The sequence below is a fragment of the Conger conger genome, chromosome 11 (assembly GCF_963514075.1).
Source record: "Conger conger chromosome 11, fConCon1.1, whole genome shotgun sequence".
Lineage (NCBI taxonomy): Eukaryota > Metazoa > Chordata > Actinopteri > Anguilliformes > Congridae > Conger > Conger conger.
Genome location: NC_083770.1, coordinates 13,527,209 through 13,543,608, shown reverse-complemented (window position 1 = coordinate 13,543,608; position 16,400 = coordinate 13,527,209). Strand labels below are relative to the sequence as shown.

Below are 16,400 nucleotides of genomic sequence, written 5' to 3'. Positions count from 1 at the left end.
TCATTCATGTTTAATATCTATTATATTTTTCTTTGTAATTGCAGAATGTCCTTGTGGAGTGGCGCTTATCCAGGATTGGGTATTTCTGCACTGATTTCCAGGACATGAAGAATAGGTGCATGATCATGTTGCCCCACACACACACACGCACACACACTCTAGTTTTATTTTCTTCATAAAGCCTTGTGAAACTGTAAATAGTTTGACTTGGCTTTCATTCAGCCAGTGAAAACTCTAGTGCTTTGTCAGAGGGGCAGAGGCAGGTTTTGGGGGACCGTGGGGTGTATTTAGAGGTGTACCCCCACCCTCGCCCGTCTGCACGCACGGGCACAGTCTCATTAGAGTGCCTTTGGACCCAAACGAGACAGAAATGAGGCTCATTACTGCCAGAGCGTTACTAATACCCCACTTCACCCCCCCCCACACCCCCACACCCCAAAATCCTGTACCCCCCTTCACTCCAGCTGCAATTATCTGTGATGTAATTAACTTTGAACTCCAGACAGTCCACCAACCTGTGGTCTCGTTTGTGTGCGTGTGTGTGTGTGTGTGTGTGTGTGTGCGTGTGAGCGTGAGTGTGCACGTGGGAGTGCGTGTGTGTTTGTTTGTGTGTGTGTGAGTGTGTGTGCGTGTGAGTGTTAGTGTGTGTGTGTGTGTGTTTGTTTGTGTGTGTGTGTGTGTGTGTGCATGTGTGTGTGTGTGAGTGAGTGTGTGTGTGTGTGCGTGTGAGTGTGTGTGTGTGTGCGTGTGTGTGAGTGTTAGTGTGTGTGTGAGTGTGTGTATGTGTGAGAGTGAGTGTGTGTGAGTGTTAGTGTGTGTGTGTGTGCCTGTGAGTGTGTGTGTGTGTGTGTGTGTGAGTGTTAGTGTGCGGGGACTGATTTATGAGCAGGTTTGATTGAGGGCGGTGGGTGCAGGGAGAGGATGTGTGTGTGTGCGTGTGTGTTTTTGAAGTTCAGGGAGAGGCAATATAAAATCCACCTGGAACGCCAAGGGGCTCCCACAGCTCACCACGGCAACCAGGGGGTGGGGCGGGGTGAGGGTGGTGGGGGGGTCACCTCGTGTTTCCTTTCAGGATTGCTTTTATAGCGCACTTCAAACAATCTCGCTCTCCCCCTCTCTTTCTCCCCTCTCTCCCCTCTCCCTCTCTCCCTCTCTACTGCCGTGTACTCCCTCAATGTTGGTCATTCTTCCTCAGGTCTCTCTCTCGCAGAAATAATGTTTTATTCTTTCTCCTGCACCGGAGAACAATGTCTCCCGACTTCATTTTGTGTGTTGTCGTGGGGAACAAACGGACAGCGTGGCAGTTCCTTTTGAAAGACGGAGAAAAGGGCCAGTTGCCAGGCGAAGCGACATCGCTGCTGTTCGGCGCGCGTTTGTGTGGACTGATACGTCCGGCCACGACCGCGAACCTCCGCCAAGTGAAACAGACTTCGGCGGTTTAACCGGCGTAAACACTGACGCTTACGCTCACTAAACACATATGAACATCGACCAAACTACTGACCGGATATACTCACTTCTTACACAAAACCGTATTATACTGTTCAATTCCCTAGATATACAAACCGATCTACTGACCACATATACGGACCACATTCTACTCACCGGATATACAGACTGTTCCAGTCACCAGATATAATTAGCAAACATGCATAAAAATGGACTGCTCTACTGACCAGATATACTGACTCATTTACTGACCAGATATAACAACTCTGATAGCTTTTCTGACTACTGATTAGACACATTACATGACATCACATTATTGGCACTTACAACAAAGTGCAAATCAGAACCAGGGGCAAGTGCGCTGAAAGACCCTCGAGGGAAGAACAATTTCAAGTGCTAGGAATACCACAAAGATAAGGACTAGGGCCTATTTGATTAGTCTGACAATGGATTATATCTAAAACAGTTTTCATACAGCACAACGTAATAGAATTACATACATTTACAGAGGAACAATAAGCAGCTTACATAGCCAAACGAAACTAGCACATCCACTGACCACTCTCTTTCTGACTGAAGGCCCTCTGGATCACATACACTCATGGGACATTACTGAGCCTCCCTAGTACAGAGGCACCAGGCAGCACTGACCGTTCTGTTTATGACTGACCCCGCTCCACGCACACACATACACACACAGACACATACACACACAACATATAAACTGACACATACAGCCCGAAACACACATACAAACACACAATTTATCTCCAGTTCTTTGTGTTACGTGCTCCTGTTCTGTGGTGTCAGGCACAGCCATGTACTCTATCTCCAGGGTTTACCTGCTGAACTTCACTACACAATCAGAGCACAACTCCCCACAACGTCCCCACAACGTCCCCTCAATATTCCCACAATGCCCCTCAACATCCTGTCAACATCCCCACAACCTCCCCTCAACATCCTGTCAACATCCCCACAACGTCCCCTCAACGTCCCCACAATGTCCCCTCAACATCCACACAACGTCCCCACAACATTCACACAACGTCCCCACAACATTGCCGCCGCCTCGCCGCAGTGTTACAGAAACGTCCCGGCAGCGTGAGCCTGGGATAAGACAGGGCTTAAACTCCAGATTAGTCTCCGACAGCGACGGACCCAGAGTAACAGCTGGAACGAGGGGCTCACTTTCCCGCTGCACCCCCCACCACAACCCACCCCACCCCAGCCCACAGCAGCCCACCCCTGGACAAAGGAGAAAAGCCCCACGGACGACTCTGACAACTCCGTAAGAAGACCTACAGGCCTACTGTTCATCCACACTGCGAAGAGAAGGACAACAACTGCAAGAGAAAAGCAAGCAGACGGAGAGAGAGAGAGAAAGAAAGAGAGATGGGAGAGGAGTGGAAGAGACTGGAGAGGAGGAGGAAAGAGGAGAGGAAAGGGAGTGAGGACGGAGGAGAAGAAGTGGGTGCGGTTGGAGTCTATTTAAAGCTCACTCACAGGGGGGCACCTACCTCTCTGGAGTTCACCTTGGGCCCCACTCTCCTGCGCTTAGCGCCCCTTCCACCACAACCCCCAAAATCAATCCATTTGGCCACCTGAGACCGAGAGAGAGGGGTGAGGAAGGAGAGGAGTGAGGGGCGAGGGGAGGGAGGAAAGGGGGAAGAGTGAGGGAGGGAGAGAGAGAGAGAATGCCATTTACAATGAGCGACTGAACAATACAGAGCACCCAATACAGCATAAGTGACTGTAAACAGACTTTAGGCACATTTTCCATTGCTTGAGTGGAAAGGTGCGCGCACACACACACACACACACACACACACAGCAGCGCACGCGCACACACACACACCATGCGGGTGTCTCAAGAGAACACTCCCGCCTCTTAGGTAACTCAATTAGTCCCTTCAGAGAGTGGCAGGGTCAAACTTTTTCTCCTCAGTAACATTTAAAGGGAAAAGATAAACGGATAAAACTTCTCTCGCTCTCTCTCCCTGTTCCCTTTCTCTCTCTCCCTCTCTCTCCCCGCTCCCTTTCTCTCTCTCTCTCTCTCCCCGCTCCCTTTCTCTCTCTCCCTCGCTCTCTCTCTCTCTCTCCCCCCCTCTCTCTCTCCCTCTCTCTCCCTCCCCGCTCCCTTTCTCTCTCTCTCTCTCCCCCCCCTCTCTCCCTCTCTCTCTCCCCCTCTCTCCCTCTCTCTCTCCCTCCCCGCTCTCTCTCTCTCTCCTCCCTCTCTCTCTCTGCTCAGCCGGAGCAGTGGTGGCCGTACAGTGGGTTGTGCACCCCGCTCTCGGTGCCTGACGCACTCAGTACAGTCAAATAAGGAGTGTGTCTGAACAGCACCGGCTTACTACAGCCTTCTCAGACTATTACACAACACAGCGCTCAACACACACACACACAACACACACACACAGACACACACACACACAGACACACACACACACACACACGCACACGCAGACATACACAACAGACACACACACAGACACGAAAGCACACAAACTCACGCACACACACACACAGAAACAGCAACGCACACAAACACACACGCGCACACATACACACACGTACATACACATACACACACACTCACATACACAGTGGGAAATACAGGAGTACTATACACAACAGTACTTTAACTTTACTTACATTAAAAACACATGCATACGTCTAACTATATGCAGTTATAAATACAGAAAGAGAAAGAAAAAGAAACGGATGAAGAAAAACAGATTGTGAGAAACAGGATTCTAAAAAGGAGAGAAGCTGCCTTCTTACCTCCTCTTTAACTTCTTCCACCAGCGAGCACCGGAACCATCCCTCGCTCACTCCAAGAAGCGTCTGAACAAGAGAAAGAACAGAGCAGAGAGATGAGCAGTGAGAGAGAGAGGAGGGGGAGAAGAGGGGGGGAGAGGAGAGAGAGAGAGGAGGGGAGAGAGGAGGGGAGAGGAGAGAGAGACAGGGATCACTTGTTTCCCTCTGACTGAAACTTGCCTTTCGACTCCGGAGGTTGAATCATAAGGAATTAAAAAGAGGGGAAAAGGAGGCAGATCAATGTGGAGATGCGACCCCTCAGTATGTCCCTGCGTCAGAGTCCGTCTCTCCCAGGTCCCTGTGGGCAGCTGTGCGCACCCACACTGCACTTAACCCTAATACAGCGCTCTCAACACCGACGGCTGACTCACAAGCGCTACAACTCCCGCTTCACAAGGAGGGAGGGAGAGAGGGAGGGAGACAAAGAGAGGGAGGGAGAGAGAGAGAAGGCTAGAATGTGGAAAGGGGGTGTGAGATGGTGGGAGGGAGAGAGAGAGGGGGAGTGAGAGAGAGAGAGAGAGAGAAGGAGAGAGAGAGCAGTCGGTAGCACCAGCCTTGGGATCCTTCAAAAGTGAAAGAGCAGCAGTGGCTGTAATCAGGCTGCTACCTCCCACAGCAAAGCAGGGAGGAGCTACTGTACTACATACACACACACACACATACCGACATAATGCATACAGACATGCACACATACTACATACACACATACAGACAGACATACTAAATACACACATACAGACATACTACATGCACACACTACCCACATTACATACACCCATGCACACTACCCACACTACATGCACAGATACACACGTGGTATATGGTATATTTAGTGTAATACATTATGCAGTATATAATATATTTAGTATAATACAGTACGTGGTATAGGGTATATTTCATATAATACAGTATGTGCTATATGGTATATTTAGTATAATACAGTACTTGGTAAACAGTATATGTGGTATATGGTATATGTAGTATAGTACAGTATATGTAGTATAGTACAGTATGTGGTATATAGTATATTTTGTATAATACAGTATTTGGTATATGGTATTTTTACCATAGTACAGTATGTGGTATATGTTATATTTAGTATAATACAGTATGCGGTATATGGTATATTTAGTATTATACAGAATGTGGTACATGTTATATTTTGTGTTATACAACATGCGTCATATGGTATATTTAGTATGAAACAGGATGGGGTATTTGGTATATTTAGTAAAATATTGTATGTGGTATATTGTATATTTAGTATTATACAGAATGAGGTATATGGTATATTTAGAATAATACAGTATGTGGTCTATGGTATATTTAGTATTATACAAAATGTGGTATATGGCATATTTAGTATAATACCGTATGTGGTATATGGTATATTTAGTATAATACAATATGCGGTATGTGGTATATTTAGTATAATACAGTATGTGGTATATGGTATATTTAGTATAATACAGTATGTGGTATATGGTATATTTAGTGTAATACAGTATGCGTTATACGCTATATTTAGTATAATACAGTATGCGGTATACGGTATATTTAGTATAATACAGTATGCGGTATATTGTATATTTAGTATAATACAATATGCGGTATATGGTATATTCAGTATAATTCAGTATGCGGCATACGGTATATTTAGTATAATGCAGTATGCGGTATATTGTGTATCTAGTATAATACAGTATGCAGTATATGGTATATTTAGTATAATACAGTATGCGGTATATGGTATATTTAGTATAATGCCGTATGCGGAATACGGTATATTTAGTATAATGCAGTATGCGGTATATTGTGTATTTAGTATAATACAGTATGCGGTATACGGTATATTTAGTATAATACAGTATGCGGCATATTGTCAATTTAGTATAATACAGTATGCAGTATATGGTATATTCAGTATAATTCAGTATGCGGCATACGGTATATTTAGTATAATGCAGTATGCGGTATATTGTGTATTTAGTATAATACAGTATGCGGTATATTGTATATTTTGTATAATACAGTATGTGGTACATGGTATATTTAGTACAGTACAGTATGCGATATACGGTATATTTAGTATAATTCAGTTAGTATAATACAGTGTGTGGTAAATGGTATATTTAGTATAATTCAGTATGCAATATGTGGTATATTTTGTATAATACAGTATGTGGTAAATGGTATATTTTGTAGAATTTAGTATGCGGTATATGGTATATTTAGTATAATACAGTATGCGAGAAACGGTATATTTCGTATAATTCAGTATGTGGTATATGGTATATTTAGTATAATTCAGTATGTGGTATATGGTATATTTAGTATAATTCAGTATGTGGTATATGGTATATTTTGTATAATACAGTATGTGGTATATGATATATTTAGTATAATTCAGTATGCGGTATGTGGTATATTTTGTATAATGCAGTATGTGGTATAAGGTATATTAAGTATAATACAGTAAGTGGTGTATGGTATATTTAGTATAGTACAGCATGTGGTATATGGTATATTTGGTATAGTACAGTATGTGGTATATGGTATATTTAGTATTGTACAGTATGTGGTATATGGTATATTTGGTATAATACAGTATGTGGTATATGGTATATTTTTATAATGCAGTATGCGGTATATGGTATATTTAGTATAATACAGTATGCAATATACGGTATATTTAGTTTAATTCAGTACGTGGTATATGGTATATTTAGTATAGTACAGTATGTGGTATATGGTATATTTAGTATGGTACAGTATGTGGTATATGGTATATTTAGTATGGTACAGTATGTGGTATATGGTTTATTTAGTATGGTACAGTATGTGGTATATGGTATATTTAGTATGGTAAAGTATGTGGTTTATGGTATATTTAGTATGGTACAGTATGTGGTATATGGTATATTTAGTATGGTACAGTATGTGGTCTACGGTATATTTAGTATGGTACAGTATGTGGTATATGGTATATTTAGTATGGTACAGTATGTGGTCTATGGTATATTTAGTATGGTACAGAATGTGATATATGGTATATTTAGTATGGTACAGTATGTGGTCTATGGTATATTTAGTATTGTACAGTATGTGGTATATGGTATATTTAGTATGGTACAGTATGTGGTCTATAGTATATTTAGTATGGTACAGTATGTGGTATATGGTATATTTAGTATGGTACAGTATGTGGTCTATGGTATATTTAGTATGGTACAGTATGTGGTATATGGTATATTTAGTATGGTACAGTATGTGGTCTATGGTATATTTAGTATGGTACAGTATGTGGTATATGGTATATTTAGTATTTTACAGTATGTGGTCTATGGTATATTTAGTATTGTACAGTATGTGGTGTATGGTATATTCAGTATGGTACAGTATGTGGTCTATAGTATATTTAGTATGGTAGTATGTGGTATATGGTATATTTAGTATGGTACAGTATGTGGTCTATGGTATATTTAGTATGGTACAGTATGTGGTATATGGTATATTTAGTATGGTACAGTATGTGGTCTATGGTATATTTAGTATGGTACAGTATGTGGTATATGGTATATTTAGTATTTTACAGTATGTGGTCTATGGTATATTTAGTATTGTACAGTATGTGGTGTATGGTATATTCAGTATGGTACAGTATGAGAAATAATGAAGGATGGTGTCGTGGCAGCAGCACATCCATATTTCAGCAGAGCAGAAGAACACAAAGATCCCAACATCACAGGTGACAGGAAACATATGGACACCCACACACACACATGCATGCACGAACGCAAACACATGCAAAGACACACACACACACACACACACACACATGCACACACGCACATGTGCAGACACACAGACACACACGTTCTCACACAAAGTTCCTCCCAGTTTGAGGTTTTATAGCAACTGCAGCTGACGACATTCCCCAGAGCATGACAGTGAGCTCTGTCCTGTGTGCATGTGCGTGTGCGTTTCTGTGTATCTGTGCATGTTTTAGTGCAAATCTGCTCACGTGCGTGTGTGCGTGAGAGAGAGGCTGTTTATGGGTGAGTGTGTGTATGTGATTGTGTGTGTGTATGTGCATGTCTCTGTGTATGTGAGTGTGTGCGTGCATGTGCGTGCCTGTGTGTATGTCAGTGTGTGTATCTGTGTGTGCATGTGTGTGTGTGTATGCGAGTATATGCATGTGTGTGAGACTGTGTGTGTGTGAGACAGTATGTATGTGTGTGTGTGTGTGTGTGTGTGTGTGAGAGGGGGAGAGTTAGTGTGCATGTGTATGTGTGTGTGTGAGGGGGAGAGAGCATGTGTGTGTGAGGGGGAGAGTGTGTGTGTGTGTGTGTGTGTGTGTGTGTGTGTGTGAGGGGGAGAGTGTGTGTGTTTGTGTGTGTGCGGGGGAGAGAGTCTGTGTATGTGGAGTGTGTGTGTACGTGTGTGTGAGTGTGTGTGTATGTGTGTGAGGGGGAGAGTGTGTGTGAGTGTGTGTGTGAATATGTGAGTGTGAGTGTGTGTGAGTGTGCGTGTGTGGGAGTGTGTATGTGTGTGAGTGTGTGTGTGTGTGTGTGTGTGAGGGGGACAGTGTGTGTGTGTGTGAGTGCGTGTGAGTGTGTATGTGTGTGAGTGTGAGTGTGTGTGCATGTGTGGGAGTGTGTATGTGTGTGAGTGTGTGTGAGTGTGAGTGTGTGTGTGTGTGTGTGTGTGTGTGAGTATGTATGTGTGTGTGTGTGAGGGGGAGAGTGGGATGTGCAGAATGTGAGCAGTATCCAGTGCAGACCAGCAGCAGTAAAGCACTATTGTTTGTGGGGATGCCACACATAGCTGTTTTATGGCTGAGATGAGCCTCCGCGCTCCCAGCATAGCCCTGCTTTTGTTCCTCAGTCTCACACAGCATTTATCCTGCCATCTTCCTGTGCCTCGTAAAATGCCTAATCACTCACACACACACTTATATACACACACTCACATACTCTCACGCATAGACACACACTCTACCCCTCATACATAAGCACACACGCACACACACACACACACACACACACACACACACACACAGACACATACTCACATGCACACACACACACACATACTCTCACGCATTGACACACAATTACACATACACACAGTCTCCCCCTCACACACTCTCTCTCACACACACACACACACACACACACACACACATGCACACACACACATATATACTCACACATACATACACTCACATATATGCAATCACACACTTCACACACACACAAACACAACACACACACGCATATACAGTAGACACATGCACACACACACACACACACACACGCACAAACAAACACAACACACACACGCATATACAGTAGACACATGCACACACAGACACATGTTCACACATCAGACATGGCTCTCCAGGAAAATCGATGATTCGTCATCGCACAACAGTGCCCCCTCTGGCCAGTCAGTGCCGGTGACCCAGCAGCACAGTCAAGTGTTCTCCCAGAACAGCAGCTGTGCAGCTGAGAGAGATTGCAGACTTTGCGTCGAGTGTCAGAGTTACTGCTAGCTCTTATCAGGTGCCGATAATCTGGAAAATTTGTATCTATGTGAGGAAACTTTTGAAAGAGATGGCAGTTTCCCCCCCCCCGGTGACATATTTATGCCCCATGACTGACATGCCCAACGGCTCTGCTGTTCCCATGGCAGCCTGTCAGAACCCTCCCCCTCGGGGAAGCGCCGCCCGTCCTGATTGGATACGGCTCACCGGGTGCGTGAGTGCACCTCCTCGCAGGTCATCGTTCCTCAAACACTGCACAACACACACTCCTACTCCAAATAAACAAAACACAAACTCTAAAATAAATAAAACAACAGCACCGCAGAAACATCTGTAGCTAATCCCACCACCTCGCTCTTTTTTTCTGTACAGTACGTAGAAAATTGCATGTTTTTGAAAAAGAAACGCGACTTACCTCTGGAATTCCCGGTCTGTCAAGCCAGTCTGTGTAAACAACTTCAAGGGTAAGCCCTTGACTGAAACACAATAGCACAATATCATTATTATTGTTCCGCCGTGGCTGTTACTATGTACGAGAGAGACAATAAGAGAAATCGCTGTCCTTGGAAAATATTAATAATGCACACATATTTTTGGGCCACACACACACAGAAAAAACAACAATAAAATGCGCAGTAACCCCCCTAAGAGTGACTCTTTTTTTGTTAATGTACAGCCACATTACGTTTTACTGAGACTACAATTCCCAGAAGAACAGCGGTCAGCTCATGTGTATTACAGTATCAAATTTATAGCCAATAACAAGGCAGCGCAAACATTTTTGGATTTCAGATGTGACCAGATCGTTTGAAGCGTTTCAGTACGTTTAGACGTGGGGGTAAAGTGAGCAGTGAGCTCCCCTAATTAAGTCATTAAAGTTTTCCAGTAATTAAAACAAGGCGAATGGTTTGTCATTTTGATCATGCAAAAAAAAAAAAAGCCTCGTTTATACAAATCTATAATTAGAAGGCTAGACACAAAGCCCTGCGACATATCGCTGATTTGTTAATTAATTTGCAAGAGAGGGTTCGCATGTGTGCAGCCATGCTTTCAAGTGTGTGGCAAATTAGCACAATTATATCCAGTAAATTACAGCTAATTGAAATGTACTCCAAATCTGAAACAGACTCACGCTGCCAAAAACAGTTCCATTACTTCCCAATTAATCACGGTAGGATATGTATGACTCATTCTCCCAAGAACCATCTTCTTCTGAGAATCAATTTGATATGTGCTTACCTTTCTCTCCTCCAGTAATTATTCTTATTTTCATAAACATAATATACTTAAATCTAAAAACAAAAAAGAAATTCTAACAGGCTCTAAATATGAACTTCGCCTGGTGATAAACTTAAATGACATAAATGAAAGGCAATATTACAAAGAGAAAAAAGTTTTTGAGATGAACTGAAATGATATGACGTGAAGACGACAAACCCTGGCTTCTTGGTTGCAATTTTCACAGTTGTAACCATAGGCTGTAAAAAATATAAAGTAACTGTGACGTCACCAATTGACTTTCCCTGGGCTTGTGAACAGTGTTTTGCACTGCCATGTTGTTCAAATTTGAGCCAGAGACATTTTGGAAAAAGGGGAGACCATTATATCGTTATGAAGTCTGGGCCAGACTGGGTCATCCACTACATACTACAGTATGTGATACCACCCTCCCAAGTGACACACAGTGACATGCCAGTGACACTGTCCCTGATTGGCCCAGAAAATATTAAAACATTGTCCAAATGACACATTAGCAACCAACTCACACATGGGGAGATGACTAAAAACTTTGAGTGTCTGAAACACCTATATGCTGGAGCCAACTGCTCTCACGCTAGAGAACAACGTCTGTCACCGAGACCAGGAAGTGAGTTTTGAAAGGCCTGGTCTGTGCCCCTTGGTTTGGCACCAAGTAGAAATCTGAGAAAGTTCCAGAAAAGTCTGAACCTGAAGTCAACAAAGGAAACTCTCCGTTCCAGCCCAATGTCAGGACAAAACCAGCACAACTCAACACTACAATGAAGAAAACAAGCTCCACCAATGATCTGAAGCAATCTGACTGCTTATATCCCACAGCCCTGAAAATGGCCCCCTAAAAGGTATAAACTCAGATACATACCGTATTAGTGTCTATCACTGATCAAAGGACTAACATCTCAGCATACGCTGACTGACTGGAAACAACAATAATAATAGCAATCATAATAATATCTATTATTATAGTGTCATTTGCACAAGAGACAAAGTAGTTTATTAACAATAGTTTACATGTTAAGTAATTCAGGACTCAAGTGGGCGGCCGTTGAAGTGGGAATCAGAATTGGAAACTTTCTGGTTGCATGGAGCCCACCACTTTATGCATACAGTCAGAACACTGCACATGGTATATACCACATCCTATATGTGTGTGTGTGTGTGTGTGTGTGTGTGTGTATGTGGTGGGATGCAGAGAAGCCACAAAGGTGACCGAAATTACTATCCAGGCATCACAAACCCCCATCACCCTCACCACTCAGTCACTGAATTCCTCCCCTGCCCATGTTTACAAACGGCGATAACAGACGGAAATATTGACCGTCCAAAAAACCAAAAAAATCTTTACTTTGATAAAACAAGTCAGTACCGGATTGATAAATCTTCCCCCGTGTTTGACCTTATCTTAGTGCTACAGGAGGAAAAAGAGAGGGAAGGAGAGAGAGAGGGAGAGAGGGAGGGAGGGAGGGAGAGAGAGAGGGAGGGAGGGAGGGAGGGAGAGAGAGAGAGAGAGAGGGAGGGAGGGAGGGAGAGATGCGGTTAGAATCAGAGTGAGGGAGGAAAAGGCAGAATTACAGAGGGAAAGATGGAGAGAGCGGGAACAGGAGAAGGGAAAGAAGAAACTGGGTGGAGAATGCGAGAGGGGCAGGAGAGGGGAAGAACAGAGCAGGGGAGTGAAAAAGAAATATGGAATAAACATGACCTCCCACCAACCCTGCTATCTGAACCTCCGCATGCGAGCACTCCTGATGGAGGAGGAGGAGGAGGAGGAGGAGGGAGGAAGAGAGATTATCCTTTAAACGCTTAATTAAAGTACTGGGGGCTTGGTGGAGGCTTGCAAGCTGCCATTGCCTCATTAACTTTGTTTTGAATGAATCTATTCCAAGAAAACAAAATACAATGACCACCCTCCTCCACTACCAGCACTACAAGGCTTTGGTTTGCACTAAAAATAGAGTACATGTATAAACAAGCTATGATGCTGGGTAGGAAAGAAGGAGGTACTAATTCCACAGAAAAATCAGCGATGAAATAATAATAATAATATAGGATAAACAGACTTTCTTCCAGTTGGTACAGCTCATGTTTCCTCCTTATCTGCTGAGTTATTGGAACAGCTGTGGTAGAGAGCCTCCGCAGACAGATAATTAGCCCGGTGATCCTGCTTGAATGTTCTGACAGAGCTAGGTGTCGCTGGGGTCAGAAGTCAGGGGTCAAGGGTTTGAGCACAAACTTGAATGCGAGATACAGACAGGCGACGAAGACCACGCCTGCCAAGTCCCTCGGGACACTGTCAGGCAAAGCCAGGGAAATACTGGACAGCTCGGACGACAGCAGGAACCTTCAAGTAAAGCTCCAGTTTTTCCATCACTGCCAATATTACTGCAACACCAATGAGAGTGTGGTTCCCTACGAATTTTTACAACTTTTCTGTATGTATGTGGATGTGTTTATTCAGATTGTGTTTACATACCTCTGTACGTGCGGAAATTTTTCAAAAAGCATTCGCAGGAAATCCTATAAACAAACACAACTAATCAGTACTTAGTTAGACTGTAAACAACAAAAAACACAGACTTCAACTACAGGAATAACTCAAATTAAGCTGACATTATTGTGATTACTCACAGTATTTTAGAAATAGGGTATGATCCAATCAAACCACAAAGAGGTTTAGCCTTCATCTTCAAAATGACCGTAATGTAAAATGCAGATTTAAAGTCACAGTAACACTGGGAATATGGCCGCCTGGAGGCTCACACTGCCTGGAGGTTTTTGTGGTTTCCTTTCAAACGGCCCAGTTTTGGCATTGGAAAGAAAGAGTGTGGACTGTTTAGCCAAACTTAAATGAAGCACATCACTACTCAAACATACCAAAATCTGCAGTGATTTAAAAATACTTGTTCTTTACAATACTATTTTAATAAAATGTTAAGTCTGATATCTGCAGCTATGTCATGAGGAACTGGTCACCTACCTGAGATAGAATAAGCTGTCCATGGTATTTATTCACAAAGAGGCGGATGAATCTGAGAAACTCTTCTTCTCCGATTTTACTGGCCAGAAACTTGAGCAGAAAATAGCCCTTAGAGAGAAAGATGCATGTACTTCATCAAAACCAAGGCTTCTAAAACGGGAAAAGAGAAATGCGTTTTTTGCCCAGTGTTTTTCTCCACGTGTAGGAGAAAGGTTTGGTTTCCCAAAACACATCTGCAAGTTCTTAACATAGACTTAACTTTCAAAAGCAAGCCATTTCAGGGTGACCTTATTTCTGTATTTCATAACCTCTAGAGTTGATACCCAGGAGAGCATTCCTTTCCCTGGTGTAAAATCCAGCTATAACCAGCTTGAAACCATGGGCTACCAGCTGTTTCAAAACTTAGCTTTAGCTGGTCAAACCATGTTGATTATGGAGCTGGTCTGAACTGGTCAACCAGCTACTAGCTGTTTCAAAACCTAGCTTGAGCTGTTTTTTTTTCAGCAAGGTTCAGTTTTAATTGAAACTTCAGCTTCAGAAGAACAAAAAACATACAAAAACAGAACAGAGCAGGGGGTCCTGGATGGCTCACCCTGATAAGGGACTGTGATTTTGTGGATGGGCCATACGGTAATCATTGGTTAGCGATCACTGCTATTTTATTGTGATGTCAGTAATTACATTGATCACTACGGTCACTATGTCAGTGGTCACTATGGCCTGTCATTGTTCTGAAAAGGGACCCATTTTAGATCAAGTTAGCTATCACTGCTATATTACTGTGATGTCAGCAATTGAATCGTTTCCTAAAGTCCAGCAAAGGTATTTTGGCAAAAATAAACCAAATGGGACTTGAGTTCTGTCCTCATGAAGTTAGGGTGGACAAATGATGCAACATAGTTGCCGGAGATCTCCTTCTCTGCCATCATCTGCTGTCGTATTCAATCCTCCAGTAAGGAACCACATCAAACACATTATGATCAATCACCATGAAAAGCAGTCTGAGATTTGCTTGCTGACCATGATCGAATGGTTTCACGTCGATCACTTTGATGGTTAATGATGCATTGTGGGCCAGCGCATTAGCTGTGCAGTGAGCCATACAGCAGCTTTTTGGCAAAATTGCAGTGTGTTTAATAAGTCTGACAAGACCGACGGTATGACGGACTGCTTCATTGATTTCCTACGGGAACTCCAAATCCCCTTGGGGGGGGTGTATGATGTTTTCGTGGGTGTGCCCTCTCTTGCCGACTGTAACTATTAAACCAATGACCCCTGTGATGATTTGCATATTAAGTCAAGACACACCTAGATCTACTACTTTGCATATTATGATGGACAAAATCGTTAAATTAACGGAGTTCCCACAAACCAAATTTCCTGTTCTGGGGATACAGTATATGCAAATGACAAACTGCAACACATTTTGACAAATAGACTTAAAATGAACCTTAACTATTGATGTCTGTTTGCGTGTGTGTGTGTGTGTGTGTGTGTGTGTGTGCGCGCACTGTGTTTTTTAAGGGTTTCGGTTTTGACAGTCTAAATCAAGGTGGCAAGGTGGCAATTCCTAGGGGGCCTAAGCACAAAGCAAAATCTTCAAAAAAAAAAGATTCTGAATAAAAATAGAGGTGATTATCCAGAGCTTTCGGACAGCAAAAGCCAGGAGCTTTCTGAACTAAGTTTTGCCTGCAAACACACAGCACTGAACAGTTATTATTTTATGACTTGATAATCATCTGATTAGCATCTTATTAGTAACGCCATAGCTTTACCATAGCAAGGTGTTATTCCACCTCCTTCCACCAGAGGAGCTTACCTTCAGATAGTGCACCTGCATGAAGGGCTTCTCAGGGTTCAGAGCATGTTTGACCACGGAGGCCCCTGATTCGCTGACCTCACCTGTGCTCTCCTTGTTAGGCCTGGAAAACACACACACAAATCAATACACACACACATACACATCAATACTCACTCACACAGACACACGCATCAATTCAAACAGACACACACACACACACACAGACAGACATGCACAGATACACACACACACATTGTGTCATCCATCTCTGCACAATGCCCCCTGCGAAACTCCACACCTTCTCCTGATACCAGACGGCAAAAGGTCCAGACAGGTAAAGTTCTCGGAGACAAGAGTCTCCGTGACAACGCGTCTCCGTGACGATCGAGTGTAGGGTCTGGACCAAAGCATTCTTAGCTTCTTTTCATTGGGTAATTAAATACGGCCCCGTATCCCCCCCTACCCCACAACCCCCACCCCCCACCCGACCTGCATGGTCTGTGGTGATAAGGCCCGACCGCTTTGTGATCCACACCTATCTCTCTGAGTCA

At 43.3% G+C, this 16,400-nt stretch overlaps 1 protein-coding gene across 3 annotated transcripts in view; it reads right to left on the bottom strand.

Annotated features, from left to right (window-relative positions):
• Positions 1 to 16,400, bottom strand: part of aopep (aminopeptidase O (putative)) — an 89,537-nt gene that overhangs the window by 45,111 nt on the left and 28,026 nt on the right. For 2 of the 3 annotated variants that reach the window (XM_061260423.1, XM_061260422.1), the window contains 6 exons: positions 15,868 to 15,970; positions 14,049 to 14,156; positions 13,545 to 13,588; positions 10,233 to 10,293; positions 4,234 to 4,296; positions 2,970 to 3,053 (listed from right to left, as the gene is read on the bottom strand). In XM_061260423.1, coding sequence (XP_061116407.1) covers positions 2,970 to 3,053; positions 4,234 to 4,296; positions 10,233 to 10,293; positions 13,545 to 13,588; positions 14,049 to 14,156; positions 15,868 to 15,970 — 463 coding nt within the window. Of the gene's footprint in view, positions 1 to 2,955; positions 3,054 to 4,233; positions 4,297 to 10,232; positions 10,294 to 13,544; positions 13,589 to 14,048; positions 14,157 to 15,867; positions 15,971 to 16,400 lie in introns of all 3 variants that reach the window. The other variant, XR_009710011.1, reaches the window with a different exon arrangement.